General features: G+C 34.8%; 6 protein-coding genes and 1 non-coding gene across 10 annotated transcripts; 3 read left to right on the top strand and 4 right to left on the bottom strand.

Annotated features, from left to right (window-relative positions):
- On the bottom strand, positions 23-1508 carry LOC104756867. Its single transcript, XM_010479521.2, has 3 exons — positions 1194-1508; positions 754-827; positions 23-359 (listed from the first exon to the last, which is right to left on the bottom strand). Exons 1-3 carry the CDS (start codon positions 1452-1454, stop codon positions 272-274), a joined length of 423 nt encoding a protein of 140 aa, XP_010477823.1. The 5' UTR covers positions 1455-1508; the 3' UTR covers positions 23-271.
- Positions 1669-3176, top strand: LOC104756865. Its single transcript, XM_010479519.2, has 4 exons — positions 1669-1853; positions 2109-2231; positions 2481-2583; positions 2747-3176. The coding sequence occupies exons 1-4, from the start codon at positions 1759-1761 to the stop codon at positions 3011-3013; spliced, it is 588 nt and encodes a 195-aa protein (XP_010477821.1). The 5' UTR covers positions 1669-1758; the 3' UTR covers positions 3014-3176.
- Positions 3241-5134, bottom strand: LOC104756864. The gene has a single exon (XM_010479518.2). The coding sequence runs from the start codon at positions 4897-4899 to the stop codon at positions 3259-3261; it is 1641 nt and encodes a 546-aa protein (XP_010477820.1). The 5' UTR covers positions 4900-5134; the 3' UTR covers positions 3241-3258.
- LOC104756863 lies at positions 5184-6656 on the bottom strand. Its single transcript, XM_019239803.1, has one exon. The coding sequence runs from the start codon at positions 6573-6575 to the stop codon at positions 5298-5300; it is 1278 nt and encodes a 425-aa protein (XP_019095348.1). The 5' UTR covers positions 6576-6656; the 3' UTR covers positions 5184-5297.
- On the top strand, positions 15960-16039 carry TRNAL-UAG. Its single transcript has one exon. It is a non-coding gene; the product is annotated as a tRNA-Leu (tRNA).
- LOC104756862 (expansin-A10) lies at positions 17519-19131 on the top strand. Of its 2 annotated transcripts, none has more exons than XM_010479516.1 (4): positions 17519-17601; positions 17708-17865; positions 17945-18257; positions 18386-19131. In XM_010479516.1, the coding sequence occupies exons 2-4, from the start codon at positions 17730-17732 to the stop codon at positions 18690-18692; spliced, it is 756 nt and encodes a 251-aa protein (XP_010477818.1). In that variant the 5' UTR covers positions 17519-17601; positions 17708-17729; the 3' UTR covers positions 18693-19131. The 2 variants fall into 2 exon arrangements, with proteins under 2 accessions (XP_010477818.1, XP_010477817.1); XM_010479515.2 differs by having other exon boundaries at positions 17551-17601; positions 17686-17865.
- Positions 19277-21473, bottom strand: LOC104756861 (mucin-2-like). Of its 3 annotated transcripts, XR_762338.1 has the most exons (6): positions 20883-21473; positions 20622-20783; positions 20430-20459; positions 20247-20321; positions 19829-20033; positions 19277-19749 (listed from the first exon to the last, which is right to left on the bottom strand). XR_762338.1 is itself a non-coding variant. In XM_010479512.1 (5 exons), exons 2-5 carry the CDS (start codon positions 20763-20765, stop codon positions 19995-19997), a joined length of 288 nt encoding a protein of 95 aa, XP_010477814.1. In that variant the 5' UTR covers positions 20766-20783; positions 20883-21473; the 3' UTR covers positions 19277-19994. The 3 variants fall into 3 exon arrangements, 2 of the variants coding, with proteins under 2 accessions (XP_010477814.1, XP_010477815.1); XM_010479512.1 differs by having other exon boundaries at positions 19277-20033; XM_010479513.2 differs by lacking the exons at positions 19277-19749; positions 19829-20033 and adding an exon at positions 20040-20128.

Genomic DNA, 23932 nt, shown 5'->3' with positions numbered 1-23932 from the left:
TCTCTAAAGCTTGCATAAATGGTTTCACGTGAATATATTTCTCCATTAAAAATAGATTTAGCTGTTGAATCAAAGTCTAAGAGCACATATATGATAATAACATCATTTGTCAAAAGAAGCATGAGCATATTGTTGATCTTGCAGCAAAATCCCAAATAGTTTGCCAAAACAGCATCAACTAAGTCTATCATATCACTCGAGTCTACTACTAAAAAAGCCAAGGTTGCTGCCTCTTGATATCCAACAAGGAGTGGTCATATTGAAACCTTTATCAGTTGTTCGAATTGCCTTGCTCAGTAGGGTTTGCACGCTCACCACTGCAACAGAAGAAATGTGGCAGCTTAACTCGCCCACAACTCCTGGAACACAAAAGAGTATGCACCTTAAACAGTGGTATATACAAGTGCCCCCAATATGAGATCATGATAACCGATACAAATACAAAATCAAGCATATGCCAAGGCCAAACAAGTTAATTTACTGCCACGGCCAAACAAAGTTGACTATAGTACCGCGATGAACACAAGAAGTTATTTCATCAAACTCGTCAAAGGTTCAAAGTTCTAGTTACTTAAAGGATATGCAGTTTCTAACAAGTGATGGTAAAGGACAGAATATTGAATCAGAAAGCATACACGCTTATACTTCAGCTATTGAATGAAACAGTGACAACCTCAAATCTTAGATCCTATACCTATGGATTGATTAAGAACCATGAAACAAATAAAGCAACAAGAGAAGCCACTCTATTACCTGCAACAGATGATCACAGGAACAGGTTTAAGAGCCTTTGGCCCATTTCTTATCCCTCTCCTGGATTTAGAAATCTGCATTTTTCATAGAGAACAACTTTGATTAACACTATCATTCTCCAAGGAAAAAAATACACATTTTCATACTAGATAGCTTCTAACTCCCAAGAACATATGAACCTTAAGGAACCAAATCAATTTAAAAGTGAGCTTAAACCCAGAGATACAGTAGCAAATGGAAATGGACACTCAAAAACAACCAAAAAGACAACATTTTTATAAAGATAGGCTCCCTAAAACCCTAGATAAACCCTGAATCCATCAAAAAAAGCTAAATCCCAGACGACACAATAATTCAAAACCCTAAAGAAATTTTTAACATTTCAGAAGCGGAAAACGAAAAGGAGAAAACCAAATAAGAGAGACTGAGAGTTCAGTGACCTTCTTCTTAGGCACAGCCATTAGCTCCATGGATCCACCGATCTCAAAACTGGGATCCCCGAATCCGAAGCACTTTTCATCGATCGAACCCGGTTGATTCTGATCGAACTCAGGCAAAACCAGCGGCGGCGTAGAAATGGGCCGATCGAAAGCTCCGTTCATGGGCGAAGGCATCGCCGCCACGTGGCTGAAGCTTCTGGTTTCCAAGATGCGGCATGTCTCAACCGCGGCGCGTTTTAGCGATGTCAGTCTCAACGCCATTGATGCAATTTGTCTCCAAAATCTAACTTAGCTGACGGTAGTGGGAGACTCTGAGAGAACGAAGGTTATAACAAAGCTTAGAAACGACATCGTTTTATCTTACGAAACCGAATCGAACCGTAAGATATCTAATTTTGATACGAGATAACCGACTCTGGACCGTAATTTTAAGGTGCAATTTCCCGGTTTGATTTATAAACCATGAGGTTTTTACCCGATACGAGCCATTTCGAAAACCCTCGTGGCACCGTCGTCGTTGGGTACAGATCAAGCGAAAGAAGCAAAGTGAAGAAGCTTAGCAACAATGTCGTGGATGAAAGGTGATCTGCTTTCCAAAACCAGGAGGCTTGTTGGTGGTTTGGCTACACGTGAGCCTGTGTGGCTTAAAGCCATGGAAGCGTAACTCTCTCTCTCTCTCTCTCTCTCTCTCTCTCGCTCCCGTTCTGTATTTTTCCAAATGAATTAGCTCGATCGATCAATTAGATTCATTCCATTATTGGGTTTCTAATTTGGTTTTAATTGAATTCAATTTGAACATAAAGTTGAGATTTTTACGTCTGTGAGATTTGGATTCTGAATTTTATAGGTTATCAGGTTTCTTTGTTGTTGTTGAAATGAAATGAGTGAGCTTTGATTTGGTTTTGTAATGGGCAGTTCACCTCCTCCTGTGTTTCCTCGCTCTAATGGGAAAATCAAGAAGATTGTTCTCCCTGAGGATGTTTATGTTCGTAAATTCGCCAATAAGCATCCTGGAACCAAGGTTGACGACCCTGTCAAGTAAAATTTCTCTACTCTCCATTTGTAACCAAAGATGGTTTGATGATTTTATTATGAGTTTGTTCTTCGAAAAGCTTATTCTAGAAAGAAACCATTTTTTTTCCCTGAACTTCTTGTCTTGAACTAGTTACTAATGGTTAGTGTCTCTCTTAAATTCTGATTTCATGGGAGAGTTTCACCATTGGTTGTGGATGTATCTGTATTCATGTTAGTTTGTGTAATGTGTTTTATCTATCTTCAATCCTGTAGGATTTCGGCGTTTGTTCCAGATCCAGCTCGTGTCTATGGTTGCCGGGTGCTTGAACTGAAGGAACATGGAATTAATGAGGATGATGCCATGTCTGTAGCTAATGTGAGTATTTTCTTTTCAGAGTCTGATTAGCTAAGAAAGGCAAAGTTACATTTCTAAACTTGTACTTGAATAGATGAGAATCGTAATGCCTCTACTGCTGATGATGTTCCTTTGAACACTGGAGATGTTATTTTTCTTCTTACTGATTTTACATTTTTTTCAGATGGAATATCTCTCAGAGAGAAAGGAAATGAAGAAAGCATACAAACGTTTAAAGGAGCTTGCGAAAATGCAAGATAAGGATCCACCTCCTAAACCGTATCCTAGTTCCAAGAAAGGGTTAATGACTCAACAGAAGAAATCCGCTAAGGCTCGGTTCGAGACTCCTAGCGTTCGCAGGCTAGTTAACCAGTTGAAAACTGAGAAAGATGTGTTGCTGCAGGACAAAACCGGAGGAAGTGCTAATCTGGATAATTGGATTGAAGAATAAATTCTCCCATCATCTTTATGCAACAAACTCTTCATCCAATTTCTCTTTGTAGAACTTTCTTTTTCATATATGACATTCGTTAACTACAAATGTTTTCGAAACAAAACAAGTTTTATTTCCATTTGACTGTCTTTGTAATAATTTTTTTTGATGTTTTCTTCCATGAGGCAAGGAATTACAGAAAGCAAAATGGTTATCTCTCTATGGTTATCTCTCTCTATGATACTACAATTTGAAAGTACTCGTCACTCTAGGCCAATTAGAGTCTTTAACGCTTTCTTTTTCGATACAACTTTGCTATAAACACCCTTCCCTAGCTTCAAGACTTTCTCCATCTCCACAATGTTACTGCTACCTCCATTCTTCTTCATCATACCTTCCACCGCCAACTTCATCAATCTCTCATCACTTCCAATGACATCAGAGACACTGTCCACCACAACTTCCACTGTCAGAATCTTCCTTCCCCACCTCTTCATAAGTCTCTCCGAGTTATAAACCGCATCATAAACTCCCCAATAAGATGCTCTCAACAAACCTTTATCCTTCCCTTTCACCTTCCATCGCTTCATCCCTTCCTCCATCATATAAACCGCGTTCCCTGCATCTACGCCTCTCTCTAACCCCATTTCGATCTCCTTTATCTCTTGGTTAGTAACATACAACAGACTCTCAATCTTGCATCTGCTGCATCCGCAACTAAATCCCCATGACTCAGCCATCTCTTTCCGTTTTTCCAATGGTGAAAGCACATCAAAGTAAGCAAAACTTACCTCTTCCCCAGCTTTGATATCTCTCGAGGCATGAACAATGGCATAGTCTCCAACGTGAAGACGTCTTGCGTTTGGAAGACACGAATGGTTAATAAACGACGCTAAAGTCCATAGCCCCACACCGTAATACTCTTTGTTCTTCCCCATAACTTTAGCTGAAATCGCATCTTCCACCATAGAATTCACATCAAGAATACTCAATAGCTTCTCCGAATCCAAACTCTGTTTCAAGTCACCACAGGTTTCAAATGCTTCATCAGGCTTAAACAGAGATATCTCAGGTATCTCCAGCTTGTCTTCGTCTTCTCCAGAGGACAAAGCAGAGACAACTCGACGTGTTCTGTCGCATTTCCTCACGGATTCAGTAACCTCATCAACGAAGTTCTTCCACATAACCAATTGCGCTTTCTCAACAGACTCACCATTTCCTAAGATCCCTCTCTGAATCGCAACCGCCTTTGTAACTAAGATCAAAGTCCCTGCAACAATGTTCTTAGTAGCAAACAATCCACGCCCACTAAGCTCAGATTTCTTAATCTCAATCGACCCAATAAACTCAGCAAGCTCAGGACATCTCCCACGAAACCCACTTAAGACCCAATCAGACAAATCAAAAGCTCCAGTCTTTGCCTGAAACTCGAGCTTCTTACATTTCTCCATGTACATAGTAACAGTCTCCAAGTTACCACTCGCTTGTGGGTCGAGCAGAGCTGTCTTAAAACATTCCAAAGCCGATGAGTATTTGCTTAAACAGAGCAAGACTTTACCTTTACAAAGAAGAGTCTTGAAATGAGTCTTTTCGATCTCAAGCGCTTGATCACAATCCCTCAACGCTTCCATGTAATCGCGTAGCCTTGCTCGCGCCTCAGCTCGGTTGCATAAAGCCAAGCAGAGAGATCTCCGAAGCTTAGCAATTAAATCCGGATCCGGGTCGGATTCGCCAGTAGTATCTGAGATTTGGATCCGGGAAAGATCGATGAATTGAGTGTAGATCTTTATAGATTCTTCCCATTCTTCACGAAGAAGAAGCTCCGTAGCTTTGGATCTCAAGCTCTGTAACATCTCCAATGGTCCGTCTCTCTCTTCCTCTAGCTCGAATTGCTCTCCTCCCATTGCTATTTCCTGAGATTAATCAATCGAAAGTTTTGGATTTTGGCTTTGATCTGCGATTGTTTCTCACAGACACTTAAATGCTAAGGTTTTGTAACGGTCGGATTTGCCTTTTTTACAACCATTGTTTTGTGACTTTGTCCCCCTCCCACTTGCTGTAACGGTCATGAAACTACTTATAAAAAAAAAATTAATCAGCAAACATTTAGATTTTAGTCAGCTGATTAATTAATTAATTAGTCCTCTCAGATCATTTTAAGTTTTAAACAATTTACTAAACAGTAATGTAGTTTCAAGACCAGCTGAGCTGTATTTAAACCGCTTAATCAAAACTCTTTAATATCAAAATGTGTTATTACCAATCAAAAGAACAATAGAGATTGATTTTGTTTGTTAGTCTCTCACAAGTGAATCCCAGTCTGTTTTGTAAACTTAGTGATCTCATTCCCTTCAGAGACAGCCAACCCTATCCCTGTTTTGCCACTATTACCAACACCTCTGTAATACAATCTCCATTGATGATCAGAGTCTCCATCCATCTCAATCAAATATGGACACCCTACTCCTTCATTGTCCCACGCACCTCCTTCACCAACTCCAACCACAGTTTCCTCGCTCTGAACCCGTTTCCAATCCTTAATCCCATCTTTTGAAACCGCCAAGCCAATGCTCGTTCTCCCACTACTATCTACACCTTCATATGCCATCATGTAACTCTCATCTCTTTTGTTCCTTGTCACACAAGGATATCTTCCTCCTATGATCTTTCCCAATTTCAACCACTTGATCCCATCTCTAGACCTTGCCATCCCAATGCAGAATTCACTGGTTTGAGCATCAAAAGAATGGTAATACATTCTTAGATCACCATCTCCATGGAAAACTACATGTGGGGATGCAATATAGAGAAAGTCCCAATCTTTCTCAGACCCAACATCAAACAAAGCTCCACTATGATGCTCACCTTCAATTCTAGCCCAATGCCTAGCATCTTGACTAATTGCTAAACCAGGGAGTGACCTATAAACCTTAGATTTCTCAACATTCTCATCACTAAGAAGAAACCTTTCTGGATTTCCCAACACGGAAGTGCAACCTTGGGATTGAATCTCAACCGTCTCGGTACTGTAGCCAGTGTAATACATCCAGTAAACAGAGCTATCAGCTCTGACTTTAGAACTCGACATTATAACAACTTCACCGGGTCGAACACTTGCAGTATCAAATCCCCACCAGTCTTCACCATTGCTCATAACCAAACCCACATCTTCGTTTGACTCAACCTTACCTTTCCCTCTTTCCCAATGAACCCCATTGTTTGAAACCGCTAAGCCGATAGAATCTGAAACAGGGTTTTGCTTCGAGCTTCCATGGTACCACATGTACCATCTCTCTTTGTTATCACTTAAGAATCTCTTCACTACCGGAGAACCAATCTCCTCACTGTCCCAGGAGTCCTTAGAAACGCCAAGATCAAGAACCAGCCCTCTCTTCAACGAGATAGAGGTCGAATCTTGACCCGTTTCACTACTTTTGGTGGTGGAACATCTTGTGACTGTGAGGGAGAAAGGAAAAAAACTTCTGTTCCGGTAAGTAAGGTATTGAAGCGAGAGAACAGATGATCTGTTTCTAGTGGCAGTGACAATGCAGGAGGGGTTTACATGGAACTTGACAGCCATGGCTTGAAGAAATATGGAAAGCAAAGTTGTTGCTATGAGAGCCTCTGATTGAAGTGAAATGCAACGGACCACAGATTTTGTTTGGATGACTTGCCTAGTTGAGAACTTCAAATATCACACGCGTCTGATGTTCAATGGTGAGCTATATGAGAGAATCAAGATTGGGTAAATCAAAAATATCGTATTAGGCTTATAGTAAAGGCCCAACTAAGACACATTTTATTATTGAAATTGACTCACTAATTTACTAAGATTAATGAAATTAATTAGCAGAAGTTATGAGTAAGCTAAAATGCTCGGCTTCACTTTACAATAATTTTTTTGTAACCTCCAAATTTATGAGATTTAAATGTCTTTTCTTTTATGAAACTTTGTTAGTTGAGAATTGGTTTAGCTACCACAAACCTGCCAATACTACTTATATTCATGTTTCATGCAAAACTGGTCCCTAGACAGTAGACACTAATGAAAGACAGCTATAGTCATAATTAAATCTGTATATTTAGAGCAACGTCTAATGAATGATAGCGCCAATTAGCTATGAGTGTATGTGTGTTAAACAAGCAGAAACATGTCTTTTTATTCTACCTAATCATCAGTGACAATAGGCAATTGTGTTATAGTTGTAATTTTGGATATACACAAATAAATAATATTCTCACCATTTGGAACTTAGATGGTTTAATTTAATTAGCTCCTTTACAAAATTCTTTTATTGTTCTTATTTTCTCGTCATTAAAGTCCAGAAAAACTCGTTTTTGATTAAACTTAATTGCAAAAAAAAACAAAAAAATTAAAGTAGAATAATATGTGGGATTTTTAAACCCTCACAATTTCCATTGTGGGTTTGAATAATATTTTTTTTAACACCAAATTATCATAGATATCAGAATGAGTTTACAAAGCACAGAAGCAAATCACATATAACCAATTATCACAAATAAAGGAAATTGAACACAATTTCGATGAAAGAGTGGATTAACCCTGCTTTCCAGTCGGAAGCCTTACAGGCAAACAGATAACATCTGTTAAGTCCCCCTCTCACACACTTGTAAATGGCTATCATCTTTTTGATGAAACTCCAAAATGCACTTGGCATAACCTTGATTAATAAACTAAGACTAAATGTTGTTAGACTTAGTTCTGAAACTTGTCTCCTTCGTGATATCAAAATCAAATTCGTCTTATTCATCATCGCTACATCTTCACCCCCAGATTGTCTCTTTCTCCATGGTGGTTTCCATGGGTGTCTCTTCCAGTGGATTAACCCTGCTTTCCAGTCGGAAGCCTTACAGGCAAACAAATAACATCTGTTAAGTCCCCCTCTCACACACTTGTAAATGGCTATCATCTTTTTGATGAAACTCCAAAATGCACTTGGCATAATCTTGATTAATAAACTGAGACTAAATGTTGTTAGACTTAGTTCTGAAACTTGTCTCCTTCGTGATATCAAAATCAAATTTGTCTTATTCATCATCGCTACATCTTCACCCCCAGATTGTCTCTTTCTCCATGGTGGTTTTCATGGGTGTCTCTTCCAGAGCAAATCTATTAAGAATAATCGATTGGCTTCAGCGGAGAACAAAGAGAATACATCACATCGAATCATGGGCTTCGGCGTGGGGATAACTGCCAGAAAAAGGAAGAGATGTCCCACAAAACCCTTGTCACTGACGTAGAGAATAGCAACCATCACCGTAATAGTAAAGAGAAATCGAAGATGATAAAACATTTTAAATCTAAAAACAAAATAGGAAGGGAAAATGAAAAACTAAAATGAAAAGAGAAGGCCGACCGACGCCGGAGAAGCCAGCACCGGCCGGAAACAATGGCCGAAAGAAAAAAGTTATTTCTGGAGAAGTGTATGAGCGATCGCGAAAGGGAGAGAGGGAGAGCAGTTTTTTTCTCCGACTTTATTTATTGACTTTGCTTTTTGGGTTTGAATAATATAAGAAAGACAAAATGATTATCTTTTTGATCATATGAAATAAGAAATGAATAATAATGTAAGAACATAATTCATCCCAATGTAAGAACTAGAAAATTATAGGAAAAGATAAGGAAGCAACAACTATCAATTTAACAATAAATGGCACGATGATGGAGGTTATTTTCCAAAGGGGGAAGATGTGGACTGGTATGTTTATCTTGTCTAGCTATTAAGGTATATTAGACGATAAGCTGTTTTCATTGTCAATATACATTTTAAGTTTCGAGAAAATAACTCTTCAATATAAATATCAAGTCGTGTAAATGTTGGCTCGTTAATTAATTGGTTTCTAAACAAGTCATACCATATATAGATATATCATTCTATTGATCAAAAACATTTTATATGGCTACAAGTTCATGTAGCTAGAGACAGTAAGGTAATGTGGCTAATTGGTCCTGGCAAAGATCCAAAGGTCCTAGAAAAAAAGAAAAAAAAAAAAAAAACTGGTGATGTTTGGTTTAGCATATTGTAAAGTTGACAAAGGATAACATATGTATACTAGATTATAACCCGCGTTACACCGCGGGGTAAGTGTTTTTAATTTTTTTTCTAATATATTATTTTAATACTAATTTTGCTAATATACTCTTTTGTTAATTTTAGTGATTTAATATATAAACCGTGATATATCGCACAATAATTTTTGTTTACTACTCCTTCCGTTTCAAAATATTAAGATGTTTTGAGTGAAACACGCAGATTAAGAAATAACCACTTTAAAAAAGTTCAACTAATCATAAACAACAATACTGCATAACATAAATAATAAAAATATGTAAAAATAATCTAAAAGTTACCTAAAAAGTTGAAAACATCCTACATTATTAAACAAAAAAAATCTCTAAAACATCTTATATTATGAAACAGAGGGAGTATAATTTTTATATTGGTGTTGTTAAAACATTAAAATGAGGATTTAACCCATATTGAAATATCATATTACTGATATTTTACTTTTTAGTATTATTAATTCAATCCTGTAATGCCATATAACCTGTAATATAACGCGTTTGTGTATTTAAAGATTTAATATGTTTAAATATTTATAATTTTAAATTTTTTATTAAGTTTAGATATATCAGTTGTAGATTATAAAGTTTTTAAAATTTTATAATTTACTATATACAGTAAATTTACTATATATGTATGTTGACTACATACTTTATATATTAGTTGAGTAATATATGTTTGTTTTATAAAATTCAAATCACAATATATGCTGGAAAAATACAGCTTTTTATTAATTTTATGTATTATGTGATGATTCACTACATTTAAATTTTAAAATCAAAAAGAGATGATAGGAGAATAATTTTTTTTAATCTGAAATAAATTTTCTTAATATCTATATTAATTACAGAATATTATATATATGAATATTTAAAATATTTTAATTGTGTTTGGTAATAAGAATAGTAGAGAAAATTAACTAAACTTGTTTGGATATGAATATAAGCATTAAATAGCATTTACTGTATAAACTTTTCAAAAAATATTTTTGAGCAAAAACTGCTGCAAAAATACTAGTATAGATTTGAAAGCTTTTCGTATTTTTATTATGTGAGTACATGAGAACATGTCACTCTATCTTTGGAAGAGATTAATTAGTAATTCAATTAGTGAAATTTGTTTTAACTATAACTTAATTTAGTAAGGAAGAGTCATCCATATATGACCTCAAAAACTAAACATAAAGAGCCGTAACCTAATTATGTGAATATGATTTAAGCACGTGATGTGGACTTCGAATTTGACACATATTGGGTAGGGCTAACATTGGGGATCATTTCGTATCTAGTGATTATTATCACTACGTCACCCACGTTATGAAAATAAATCATTTTACGCATGTGTCAGTACGAACCAAAAATTCAGTTACATATTCGAGAAATCCAAAACCAGAGCCAGCCCTCTCAGTATCCTTGGTTTGGTTATCTTTTTTTTTTTCCTTTTTTTTTGTGCAACATGGTTTGGTTATCTAACTCCATCAATTAAATAGTTTGTTTGATATACCATCTATTAGTGAAGCTGCTGGTCGTGTCTAGTAAATATCCTCCTACTTGAACATCAGACTGATGTGGGTTTAAGGTTCTCATTGGCTATTAACAACATTAGGTTAGCCACAGACAGACTCACTTGTATTTTTCGTCTCAGTTATTAGTTATGAAACTCTTATACATGGCATTAGTAGTTACGCAACAATTATACTGAGTCCAATGATATACAGTAAAACCTCTATAAATTAATAAGGTCGGGACCATGAAATTTTATTAACTTATAGAGGTTTTAAATTATCAATAAATTAATAATTATTAATTGCAATGAAGAGATTTTCTTATTTTTATAATTTTGAAAATTTTATATTACAAAATAAGATACCGCGGTATCTTTAGAATCAGTTAATGATGATAAAATATCATGAACTTCATGGTAATAATAAAGTCGAAGAAGATATTGCAGTATCTTTATAACCAGTTACTAAAGAAGTAATTATCGCATCTAGAAATATTCACAATTTTTGGATGCAATATGATAAGATAACAATGAAAAATATTAAAAATGAGTTCCAACAAAAATGCAAATTCAAGAATATGCAAACAACAATAGAGTCATATTTCACTAGATTTTATTAGATAGGGAAACAACAATATAATCATATCTCACTAGATTTTTTTAGATATATATGTTTATTAATTTATGATATTGATGGGACCATATTTTTACATAGGATTTCCAAAAAAAATATTATCTTATTATTTTATCGAAATGTGTCATTTTTTACACCGGCCCAACTCGGAACCGGAAAAATTTATTATTTATAGCGATTATTAATTTAAAGAGTATTAATTTATAGAGGTTCTACTGTATTCGATATGATTGATGAGTGATAATAATGTAGGAGACAAGAATTAACAACACAGAGATCTAAAATTTACTTTGGTTCATACGTTAGCTAGATAGTGCCTATAAATTAACGCAAACACAATCAAATTTTGTGGCAGCCGAAACTTTTTAAAGTGCCGACAAAAAGCGATGGTGTCGTCGTTGGAATGTCTCCGTTCGAATTAACTACGTAACTAATTTTTTTTTTTTGTCAAACAACTACGTAACTAATTAAGAACACTTTTGCAAACCCTTTATCACAAAAAAAAAACAATTAAGACACTTAATGCGTTTTGCTTTTTTTATAAATTTACTGTAAATAAAAGTAAGTTTTTTTTTTTAAGTACATTTCTTATCACAGAAAAATCGGCACACTACTCCAGCACCACTCCAGAGTAATCAAAAGTAACGCAATATGTATCAAAATATTGGGTTCTTAAAAAAAACCAAATACTTTCATTCAAGTTTAGAAACCTTTGAAATAGAATTGGTACTTTTTGAAGATGTATTAGATGACTGAAATAGTGTATGTGTGATTCAAGACGTGATACAAGATTGTTGGCGTTTTATGTTGTGAGAAGTTTCTAGAAAGTTTGAGAAGGCAATATTAAAGGACGGTTTAAGGATAGATTGAAGAGGAAAACTACTATTTCTTTGGTTGATTAAATTAGAGTGTTACAAGGAAAAAGAAAATAGCAAAAAGGAAAAAGTCTTTTTCTTATGGAATTTGGAAATCTTCTCCTATGGTGATTAGGAAGTTTTGATGAGTATATAAGAAGGTGTTGGGCACGTCCTAAAGAATAGAGAAGCAAGAGAGCTGAGACATAAAGAATAACATCCTAGAGAGCAATCTGTTGGTGTGCGGCTTAGTTTCGCGGTTTGGTGCTTGGGTTGTTCAAGCTTCTTTGTTTGTCGGTGTGGCGTGTGTGTGAAGGTTGTTCAAGAGAATTCAAGATCTGAAGTCCAGGCTCAGGGGGAGTTTAGCCCAAGGTTAAGTTATCTTGGTTTAAATCTAAGCTTGGTGTTAGTCTAGTTAAGGGTAGAGAATTATCTTTAAGATTTCATGTTATAGAACAGAGCGGTGAATTAAGAAGGTTGAGCTTGATTTACGCGTTTACGAATATGTTTTATTTGTTTTCTTGTTCTAGTGGAATCGAAATCTAGACTTGGTCCCGGGGAGTACGAAAAAACCGAACCTCGTTAACAAAGTTCTTGTATTCTTTACTTTTTGCACTTTATTATTGCTTCATCCGCATTTACACTTTTAAAATATTTGCTTTAAGTTATGCTAAAAACTGAAAAACATACTGTAGAATGTTTCTTACTTTTTTTGATGCTACAAACTAAAAACTGAAATATTTGTTTTTAGAATTTCTTTGATTTATTTTATGGTATTATATTTTTAATTTATTACATGTTCTTTTAAAAACAGTTGAAACATTATTATCTATTATAATATCAATTTTCTTACCACCATATCCTACTGTTATTTAAAATTAATTATTTTAATCGTACCATTTTTTTGAGTGCTAAAGCTTTATCTCATTAATTAAACTCCGATTAAAAATATGATTCATGAAGTTATATTCGATTATACCTTACTCTCTCCTAAGTATTTTTTTTTTCTTTTTTCTTAAGCAAAAGAATTTAAAAGGGAGAAAAAAAAAGGAGAAAAAGGTTCTCAATATTGTCCATTCTCGTCAACTTGACGCTATCTTAGTTAATCCACTCGAACAGACGATTCTTTCAGCAAATGGCCAATATACACCTGACCTATATATAGTTAAATAAATGGATAAATATTATTAATATCTCGCTATTTATGTATCTAGCTTGGTTTATATGAGCGAATCAGCGGTACTATAATACTAAAGCGTCTAGACTGTAGAAAAGATACCAAATTGCACCCCAAAAAAAAAATTAAAAGAAAACCAAGTTGTTCACTAGAGAGAGAAATAGAATCGTCAGCAACAGAAAGTGAGCCATAGGATGAGACGAGGTAATAAAGGGATTCGAAGTCACGAATCTTTCTTCTTGAAATGAACAATCCAAATGGAAGCCAATTTATTTGTTTGACCAAAAAAAAGATCTTCCAAGAATCTTATCGGACGGTCGATAGATTAAATGCTCGAGAACTTCCTCGAGATTAACAGCTTTACGATAAAAAGTTGAGAGCTTCAGAATCAGAGTGGCAGACTTGGTTCACGGTCGTTAAATACGGGCTGCGGACATATGTGTTTCGGCTGTTAGTACAATTTACTCTCTTCACCCCTTCCGCATACTCATGCTATTGGTTATTATTACGTCAAGATGTAGGCATGTAGCCTACACGCATACAAACACATGCATGAGGACAGGGAAAAGTGGTTGTCTGATTTGCATATTACGACGAGGAAGTCACATATATCACGGGATTACAATCATTTACTGTATATTTTGTACGTAATACGTTGTACTGATTTTTGGCATTCAATTTTTTCTATATTATTGATATTAAATACAAGATTTCTGTAATTACGCATTTGTGATGTATACATGCGAACCAACTCATTCCTACGTGTTCCGATAGCAACCATGCGCACTTGACTCCACTGTGTGTTACTGTGCAGTATAAAGTATAAATAGGTATCTACCGATACGTACAGTTTTTTTATATAATTAAATATCTACGAAACTTACCAGGAAAACAAGATTGTTAAGTTTACCGTTTTCTCCAGAAGGATCTTTTGAAAATAGGGAAAATACCCGAAAAAACCGCCATCTATTTTTTATTTGGACGTTTAATACCTCGTGTTATTTTATTGGAAGAAAATACCTCGTTTATCAAAATTTGCCATAAAAAATATTCGTTTATATAAGTGTTAGTAGATTCATACTTACGGATTAACGGACGTGTATAAGCGTGACAGAATCATGTAACATCGTTAAATTTTAACCCCACGTTTCTAAGTAATATATATGATTTGTTTACGCAGCTCGTTGGTTTTATTGTTGTGGTTTGGTGGTACGATGTTTGAGTACTTTGTTCGAGGGTCAGCTGTTCGACTCTCACCCCCAACCCATTTTCAAATTTTTTTTGTTTCTTCTGTTTGGTCGTCGTTCTGGTGAAGCTGAAGAAGATGATAACAGACTTTGCAGAGAGTTCTCTTTCTTGGCATTCTCCGGTGAAGCTGCGCGTCATGTAACTGTTGGAGATCCAGAGATTTGATTCTATCCTCCTTCATCGGATCGGAGCTAACGAAGGATCTAGAGATTTAAATCAATTCTCTTTCATCCTCCTTCTCTTTTAATCCCGAAGCTACCATTGGCCACATGGAGAGTCTTTTCTTCTTCCTCTTCTCCGATCGAACCAAAATCTGGATTTTGCCAGAAGCTTCGTCTCATCAATGGAGGAAGTGGGTGAAGATCTGGTTTTTTGAGTTTTCTTAAGCTCGTCGATCCGGTGTTGCTTCGGTTGCTAAGAGATTGTTTTTCGTTTTACCATTGTTCCTAAGTAGAGAAACTCAGAGCTGTTGTTGTTATTAATGCAGCTCGTGGCTCGAAGAAGAAAAAAACAAAAAAATTGAAAAAGGGTTTGTCTTGGGTGTCGAACCCAGAACCTTCGAGCAAAGTACTCAAACATAGTACCACCAAACCACAACAATAAAACAAACGAGCTGCGTAGACAAATCATATATATTACTTAGAAACGTGGAGTTAAAATTTAACGATGTTACACGATTCTGTCACGCTTATACACGTTCTTCAATCTGTAAGTATAAATCTACTAGCACTTATATAAACGAGTATTTTTTATGGCAAATTTAAATAAACAAAATATTTTTCTTTCAATAAAATAACACGAGGTATTAAATGTCCAAATAAAAAATAGATGGCGGTTTTTTCGGGTATTTTCCCTTTGAAAATATATAACAAAAAACTAATCTATATATCAATCAATTAAACAATTACAGGCAAACATACAAAAACAGTAGGAGAAGCGAAAATAAAATAGGAGACGAGAACGAGCGGAGACGGTGAAAAGGACAAAAAGGCAGGCATGTGCATGCATTGGCTAGCTTTTAATAGAAAATGTTTAAAACCCTCCACATCGCTTTCAACTCTCAGTACTCACTTCTACACTATACCAAATCACCAATTTGATGACTCGTTAAAAAACACTATATTTGTTTGTCTTCTTCCAAAACCCGCGATTAAATTATTTTGGCGTTTGTAAAACACATGGAATCCTATGTTATTGTTGTTTATGTTGAGATTTTGAGTTTCTCCTATTATTGTTAATGTTAAGTATTGATTTATACGCACGCTTGATATTATGGTTTAATATTAATGTGTTGTCAATTTTATTACACGTAGCATTATAAAAGAAAATGCAGGTGCGTACTAGATTCATAAATCGACAGGAGTAAGAAGAAGAATAGAAGATCAACGATTTTTTTTTTGGCCGTTAATGATCTAATCATTCATTTGAAGTTATAAGTACGAGTCTACGAACCTTAACAAATGACAATTTGGCCGAGTGGTCTAAGGCGCCAGATTTAGGCTCTGGTCCGAAAGGGCGTGGGTTCAAATCCCACAGTTGTCAAAATATTTTTATCAATTACTTTTATTATCAAAAAAAAAACTACGAACGTTAAGACTCAAATGCTCAAAATATCATTCATTTGCTCTTTTTCCATAATTAAAACGTTAGCCTAAACAGTGTTTGTCGACTCCTAGCCTGTGGTCCTGTGGCAAATCTGTGTATTCATTCTCTTTATTTTTCTATCATTTTTTGTTGAGTAATAATATTTTGTTCCTTCACTCGAAAATGTATAGAGAGGTAACGTAAGTGACTTGGTATTGTTTTTTGTTGTTGTTGTTGAATCTTCAAAACGAATTGAAGGTGAAGGTGAGAAACAAAAGTAGTAGCGACTAGCGAGGGCCCATACTTGTTTATGAGCTGAGATTACGGGAGGTTGGCCGTAGATTTCTGCGGCTGCAAGTTCTTGACCTCATTAAATTTCAATAGTTACCATTATCTTCTCGTTGATAATTTTCCTAAAAATATAAATATTTTTCGAACTGTATACATGCATAACCCGATATATAAGATTACACAGGTAAGGAACAGAGTTATAGGTTTCCTGATACGTCTAACTCAAAAACAGACCACCGGTGACCCACTTAGATTTCAGCTTGATTTTTCCGTCACTGTTTTAGCTTCTTTTTTTTTTCTTTCTTTCGTTTATGATTTTCGGATATTTTATCACTCTTTTACCGAATATATAACCCATACACGACATAATTTTTTATAAAAATTAAAGTAATAAATCGTTCTCTTATAGCAATAAATAAGTTTTTATTAAAGAATTGCCAAATCTCGTGATTCAACTGTTAACTAAAGACATAAATAAAGTTAGCATTTGAAAGCATCCAGACCTCTAGTATGTTTGTTACTTTATAAAGAGTTAACTGTTTATCGTTCTTTTGTATATTCATGACTAGGTCACTTTGTTTCCAATATGTGTTTACTTATGTTGGTAATTAGTAATTACTAATTAGTGGTTCGTTAAAAGTTGGCGGGTTACAATATTGAAACTCATTTAACATTTTAATATTCAATATTAGTAAATTGTATTAGAAAAAAATTATTGTAAATAAACCTTTTTAAAGGTCCCCGGGAAATAAATAAGTAAGAAAAAAAAAGAGAAAAAAGGCAACGAGAGGCTATGAAGACGCATGAACGGTTTTGTAGCACACATGTGCAGTTGTCTCTTTTGCTTTTTTCTGTTTCTTTTTTGCCAATAGGTTTATTTTGTTCGAGCAAAAATAAGAAAATTTAAAACCAAGTTATATATTGTAAACAAAATATTAAAATAAGTCACTAACACCTCATTTAATAAACAACAAAAATGTTTGTTGAAATAATTTTTTTTATTTATCTTGACCTTGTTTTTATTTTTTTGAAGAAAAATAAAGCTGGATTATTAAAGAAAGTCCAAGTTAGTTGCCACAATCAGTGGCATAACGGTAAATTAGAGCCAACGTCCTCTACCTAAAGTTTTCTATAAATTCAACCACTCACCTCTCACTCTAAAACTCAACAACAGATTTTCACATATCTTTCTTTCTCTTGAAGGAAAGAAGAAGATCTCCAAGTCTCAAGTAACTACTTTTCTCCACCTACGTTCACTTGCTTCTCTTTATTTTTCTCTAAATACACATATTCAGTTGAGCTAATAGTCATAGACTTTATACCACCCATGTGCAGGTTGTTAACACAAGAACTAAACATGGGTCATCTCGGGTTCTTAGTTATGGTTATGGTAGGAGTAATGGCTTCTTCTGTGAGCGGTTACGGTGACGGTGGCGGTTGGATCAACGCTCACGCCACGTTCTATGGCGGTGGTGATGCTTCCGGCACAATGGGTAAAAAGATCTTTATTTACAGAACTCATTTTTTTACAAAGTATCAAATATACTGATCTTCAATACTACTTCTTTGTAGGTGGTGCTTGTGGATATGGTAATCTATATAGCCAAGGCTATGGGACGAGCACGGCGGCTTTGAGCACGGCTTTGTTCAACAATGGACTTAGCTGTGGTTCTTGCTTTGAGATAAAATGTGAAAACGATGGTAAATGGTGTATAGCTGGCTCAATCGTTGTAACCGCTACAAACTTTTGTCCGCCAAACAACGCCTTACCGAACAACAATGGTGGTTGGTGTAATCCTCCTCTTCAACACTTTGACCTTGCTCAGCCTGTTTTTCAACGCATTGCTCAATACAGAGCTGGGATCGTTCCAGTTTCCTACAGAAGGTAAAACAAAAAAATTCAGCTTGTAAGTTTTCTTGATTTGCTCTGTTTTAGAAAACAGAGGATATCATAATTCACATATTTTCTTGAAATCAGTGAACTTGAATTCTTTACTCTTGTTTGTTTTACAGGGTGCCATGCAGAAGAAGAGGAGGAATAAGATTCACGATAAACGGCCATTCATACTTCAACCTTGTTCTAATCACTAACGTCGGTGGTGCCGGAGACGTTCACTCAGCTGCGATCAAGGGTTCAAGAACAGGTTGGCAAGTTATGTCAAGAAACTGGGGACAAAACTGGCAAAGCAACTCTTACCTCAACGGTCAAGCACTTTCCTTCAAGGTCACCACCAGCGACGGCCGTACCGTTGTCTCCTACAACGCCGCTCCTGCCGGCTGGTCTTACGGCCAGACCTTCGCCGGTGGACAGTTCCGCTAAAAAAAGGCAATTTGGTCAATCACTTCTTCTTTTATCTAAAGTAAAACTCATTTGTGTGGTGTGTAGAGGGCATATTAGTAAACTCGATTATTAAGAGAGTGGTGCGTCGACTCGAGGGCTCGGTTTTGCGGAAGGCCTTGATGACGTCTATCCTTTTTTGGGACCTCTTTATGTTTCTTTCTTAAAAGTAGTTTTTGTTAAGAAAGAAAGAAGAAAAAAAAGTTAATAGTAGTTAATGTATTACTGAATACTGATGCAGAGGTGGAGTTTTAACTACCACCCTCTAGTAGTAGTAATGAGTTGTTTCAAGGCGTGAGGGATGGGTTGTGATGTTGTGTTATGAGATTAAAGAAAAGTTGTTATGTATGTTTGTAACAAATACAATTCTTTACTAAAGTTATTTACAACCAGTATCGGTTATATTGTGAGCTTTATCATATTTCTTCTATAATCATATTCCTCTTAATGCTCATTTATCTTTAGCTTTTTGGATTGTAAGTGGTCGACAACAGACGTTCACAATCTCCTTCAATGTATTTCTCCTTAAAAATCCATTCAAATGAAGCGAAACCCAACAACCGACCTTCACAAACTCATCCCTCAATGTTTATCCACTTAAATGAATTAGCAAAATAAGTTCGGAATCACATCTCCTCTATATGTGAGCAAGGAGATAGAAGATACGATGAATGTATGAAAGTTTGGTTTGCTTCAAGATAAACAAAAAGGAAGAGTAAGTTTGCATAAGGAAGAGTAAGTTTGCTTAGAAGTTGTCTAAAAACAATTCTTGTTTGCAATTGGCAACAGACTACAGACGCTTGGCATAGGACTTTTTGTTTCCTTGATGGTACTTAGCTTGATTATGAGCTTGAACTTTGTTTCCTTGATGGTACTTAGCTTGATTTGATTGGCTCTTTATATTTTTAATGCCTGATTTGATTGTCAACCGGCCTCAAACCTATTAACCTTCTGATATCCTTTTGACTTCAGGGAGTCCACCCTGCTGACTCAGTACAAGATGAGATTGGAGTGCAGGGAGCTCAACATGAAGTCCAAGCTGCGGATTTACAACCTTTGTAAGTTGTTTAAAAAAGGCTGAGCAAGGTCAAAGTGTTGAAGAGGAGGATTACACCAACCACCATTGTTGTTCGGTAAGGCGTTGTTTGGCGGACAAAAGTTTGTAGCGGTTACAACGATCGAGCCAGCTATACAACGATCGAGCCAGCTATACACTATAAAGCTTTAAACAACTTACAAAGGTTGTAAATCCGCAGCTTGGACTTCATGTTGAGCTCCCTGCACTCAAATCTCATCTTGTACCAAGTCAGCAGGGTGGACTCCCTGAAGTCAAAAGGATATCAGAAGGTTAATAGGTTTGAGGCCGGTTGACAATCAAATCAGGCATTAAGAATATAAAGAGCCAATCAATCAAAGTTCTACATAGTATCATTCAGGAAATGAAACGAAATTTCAGGCACACGATACAACAGACCAAACTCAAGAATGAATGAAATCACATGCATCGTTGAGATGCAAATAGTATCAGAAACAAACCTGGATATCGGCAGCTTGAGTAACATCAAGCTCCTCAATGCTCCAAAAACAAGAGCAAAAAGTCCTCGCCAATACCTAAACAAACACCCCAAAAAAAAAGAGATCAGAGCCTATCAAATCGAGTACTAAGAGTGTTATCAAAAACAAATCTCAAATCCAAATCAACGATGAAATAAACAGCACCTGAGAAACAGTGATAGTAGGCGGCGGCTTCTGCGAAATAAAAAAACGGAGATCAAAAACGACACGAGATCTCTCATCTAAAAGCACTCTAGGTATTTTTGAAATAGATAAGAACCAGCGATATACGAAATCAAAATCTCAAAACAAGTTTATTTTTGAAATCGAAAGCGAGATAAACAGCGTTACAGTTACCTCAGAAGGAAGCGGAGGCGAAGGCGAAGTGGTGCTCATCGAAGGCGAAGTGGTGCTCATCGGAGGCGAAGTGGTGCTCATCGTAGGCGAAGTGGTGCTCATCGTAGGCGAAGTGGTGCTCATCGTAGGCGAAGTGGTGCTCATCGTAGGCGAAGTGGTGCTCTGCTAATTCAAAAAATAGAAATTAAAAACCAAAATCTCTCAACTAAAAGCAACAAAAATCAAAAACAGAAAGATGAAATTTCTGAGATGAACTCTCACCTTAGTAAAGGTTTCTGAGAGTTGTTTTGGAAATTTGAAATTTGAAAAGAGTGATGACAGCTAAAGTAATTTGTGGGAGATGCTTAGATGTGTGTTTATATTGCTCCTGACTGATTTCCAACATTGATACCGTAATAAACCGGTTGTTACAAACCGGTTTATTACGGCTCGAATTCATAATAAATTTTAATAAACGTCTTCTTTAAAAATCAAGAAGACTTCTAAAGAATCGGAGAAACAAAAACCTATCAAGAAAAAAAAAACCTACCAAAATCAAAAACAAGAAAACCTATCAAAAACCCTATCAATTAACATCTGAAAAGCAAAAACCTTATCAAAATCAAGAACCCAGAAAAAAAAACCAAGAATCAAGAACCCATATATATGATAATCAAGAATAAAAAAAAATCAAGAATCAAGAACCCATATATATTAAACCTATCAAGAAACATCTCGAATAGATCAATATATCTACAAAGAAATCTAAGCAAGAGCAGAGACGGAGCCATTTTTTTTTTTAGATCTCGATAGAAACAAGAAGAGGCGAGTGTGAGAAGAGAGAGAGAGAGAGAGAGGCGGACTTAGGGTTAGAGTGAGTGGACTACTTATATACTCTGAGAGAGAGACGCAATTAATTTTAATATTACATTATCTTTTATCTTTAAAATTGACTTCTTGTAATATACTACTATTAATATATGAGATTTTCCATTAATTCATTCTCCTTAAATATTTGTTTTCCAACTAGATAATATACGTTTTCCATTTCTTTTTTTCTCTTTCACAATAACTTTTAGGAATATTCGAATCATAAATTATAATTCCATAATTTCTGTCTACTGTATTTTATAGATCAATGACTTGGTCTTTTTAATTCAACCTACCATATCTAAATAAATTTCCAAACTTTAGTAGTGATAAGGAGTTCGATAAGGAATCTGATAAACATAAACTTTTGACGAGAAAATATCATAAATACAATGCTTAATGCGAATTCATTATTTGGTATTTATCAAAGGAAACAAATCAGTATATATATAAAAAAGAAAGTCATTGCTAGGAAAGATGATTAACTTACGCTCTAATTTGGTTAAACATTCCAATTTAACAACTTGGTTTAGGCACGTAATCATTTTGGAAGATTCGAATATAATCACGGATAAGAATAAGGAAATCCTGACACACACAAAAAAAAGACATCACTACGAAAGATTAAATTAAACCCTGGGCGCTAATTTCGTTAAGCATTTCTTTTTAACAACTCTATACATTAAATATTCCAATTTGTTTTGATTACAATCATTATAAAAACATTCAAAACTTTACCATATATATAATCATGAATATATATATATATATAATAATTCATAAAGGAATTTGTTAATGTATACTTTGGGCGGGAATTTAGGTAAAACAAAAAAAAATAGAACTATCAACTCTACGCTCGCAAAGAGTCGATCTCGCAACATGAGAATTTCCAAGTTTCGAGCAAAGCCATTGGACAATGCAAATAACTCACGATTTACGCAACTTTACTTTTATAAATTGATAAATAAATCGGTTTGTTGGGTCTGTCTTAGATCACTAAAGAAAAGTAGCTGCGACTCTCTCAAAGAAATAAAGAAAAAATATCGTAAGATTTGAAGATGATTTTTATAGGACCTTTTAGGTAAACCGTAAAGCTGCTTAATACATACAAAACATTACATTTATATATCCAATAAAATTTGTTCACCTGTCTTACATAGCAAACGGATTGGATATTTAAAACCAGTTTGTGACTATATGAAGATAAATCGGGGGTTATAATTATATATGTACACAATTTAGTAATTCGAAATAGAACTTAGATGCTTCACTATATGTATAAAGAGTGCATAACTAACATTTAAATATACGTACTCTAAAGCAAGCATCCCTCCAAATCATAGCTAATCTAGTACATAGTTCCAACGTTCAAATGATTTCATATTATGAATAGTCCCAGCGTTCAAATGATTTCATATTATGAAGCAAATTTCGAGTAGCTATAATCTGAAATGGGTCTAAAGGCTAGCTAGGCCGATGTTGTCGTGCCTGCAATATCAGTATTATCGATGACAATGGAGTTAAAATCTTAAAATAAATTTCATGAACAAAGAAGTCACACATGCATTTCGTGGTGGTTAAAAACGTATGTACGTAAGACATTATGTTCTTTAACATTAGTATGTTCTTTCAAAGAGTTTGCTAACGTTGTTTAACTGGGGATACCAATAATATATGCTCTGGATTTTATCAAGAGAAACCCAAATCAAAGAAATTCCACAAAATATATAGAATAAGATATTAAAACACATTTAAAGTAGAAACCACATTTTTTGCTCGGGATACAAATAATATATGCTCTAACCCCATAATATTAATTTTATTTAATTTATTTCAGTTTTATGACTTTAAATTTGCAGATTCTAAACAAGATACTTGTTTGCTATCAATCATTAAATTAGTCTTATATACGATTTAAGTTCCATGTCCTGAATGGACGCAAATACATGTTCATGTTTATATGTTGTTTATCCTGAAATTTAAAATATTATTATTGAATAGAATTTGCAATAAGTTCAAATTATTATTGAATAGAATATGAATATTATTTATCCAATATTATTTATCATTTTTTCATGTAAATGTTTTTTTTAATATATATATATATATATATATATATCTTATAGAATCATATATATAAAAGTAGAGTTTCAGTCTCTTCTTATTGGTCCACTTGGCAATGCAATTCTAACAAAAAAAATTATATTAATACACAAATTTAAAAATAATTAATTTTCACATTTAACTCACATAATATAAAACTGAAATCTTTATAGGTTCTCCCTATAAATTATGCATTAACTTTATTTCTCCACTAAGTTGTATTAATCAATTGTATTAAAACAAAACAATAAATTAGAATTGTAACTCTCATTTTTCTAAATGTAATTTTTCATCATTTCTCTTCCTATAAATACTCATTATCTTATTCTCTTAGTCTATCACTCTTTCATTCTCTCATC

This window comes from Camelina sativa, chromosome 17 (assembly GCF_000633955.1).
Source record: "Camelina sativa cultivar DH55 chromosome 17, Cs, whole genome shotgun sequence".
Taxonomy (NCBI): domain Eukaryota; kingdom Viridiplantae; phylum Streptophyta; class Magnoliopsida; order Brassicales; family Brassicaceae; genus Camelina; species Camelina sativa.
This window is presented reverse-complemented; position numbering and strand designations above follow the sequence as displayed.

What these genes read in the sequence shown, in the direction of transcription:
- LOC104756865 (XM_010479519.2), top strand. Translation starts at nt 1,759, where the DNA reads ATGTCGTGGATGAAAGGTGATCTGCTTTCCAAAACCAGGAGGCTTGTT. An exon ending in TGGCTTAAAGCCATGGAAGC is followed by an intron (nt 1,854 to 2,108) that starts GTAACTCTCTCT and finishes TGTAATGGGCAG; the next exon opens with TTCACCTCCTCCTGTGTTTC. An exon ending in ATGCCATGTCTGTAGCTAAT is followed by an intron (nt 2,584 to 2,746) that starts GTGAGTATTTTC and finishes CATTTTTTTCAG; the next exon opens with ATGGAATATCTCTCAGAGAG.
- LOC104756864 (XM_010479518.2), bottom strand. Translation starts at nt 4,899, where the DNA reads ATGGGAGGAGAGCAATTCGAGCTAGAGGAAGAGAGAGACGGACCATTG.
- LOC104756867 (XM_010479521.2), bottom strand. Translation starts at nt 1,454, where the DNA reads ATGGCGTTGAGACTGACATCGCTAAAACGCGCCGCGGTTGAGACATGC. An exon ending in TGGCTGTGCCTAAGAAGAAG is followed by an intron (nt 828 to 1,193) that starts GTCACTGAACTC and finishes TGAAAAATGCAG; the next exon opens with ATTTCTAAATCCAGGAGAGG. An exon ending in CCTGTGATCATCTGTTGCAG is followed by an intron (nt 360 to 753) that starts GTAATAGAGTGG and finishes TTTGTGTTCCAG; the next exon opens with GAGTTGTGGGCGAGTTAAGC.
- LOC104756862 (XM_010479515.2), top strand. Translation starts at nt 17,700, where the DNA reads ATGTGCAGGTTGTTAACACAAGAACTAAACATGGGTCATCTCGGGTTC. An exon ending in TGATGCTTCCGGCACAATGG is followed by an intron (nt 17,866 to 17,944) that starts GTAAAAAGATCT and finishes ACTTCTTTGTAG; the next exon opens with GTGGTGCTTGTGGATATGGT. An exon ending in GTTCCAGTTTCCTACAGAAG is followed by an intron (nt 18,258 to 18,385) that starts GTAAAACAAAAA and finishes TTTGTTTTACAG; the next exon opens with GGTGCCATGCAGAAGAAGAG.
- LOC104756863 (XM_019239803.1), bottom strand. Translation starts at nt 6,575, where the DNA reads ATGGCTGTCAAGTTCCATGTAAACCCCTCCTGCATTGTCACTGCCACT.
- LOC104756861 (XM_010479512.1), bottom strand. Translation starts at nt 20,765, where the DNA reads ATGAGCACCACTTCGCCTACGATGAGCACCACTTCGCCTACGATGAGC. An exon ending in CTACTATCACTGTTTCTCAG is followed by an intron (nt 20,322 to 20,429) that starts GTGCTGTTTATT and finishes GTGTTTGTTTAG; the next exon opens with GTATTGGCGAGGACTTTTTG. An exon ending in CTCAAGCTGCCGATATCCAG is followed by an intron (nt 20,034 to 20,246) that starts GTTTGTTTCTGA and finishes TTTTGACTTCAG; the next exon opens with GGAGTCCACCCTGCTGACTT.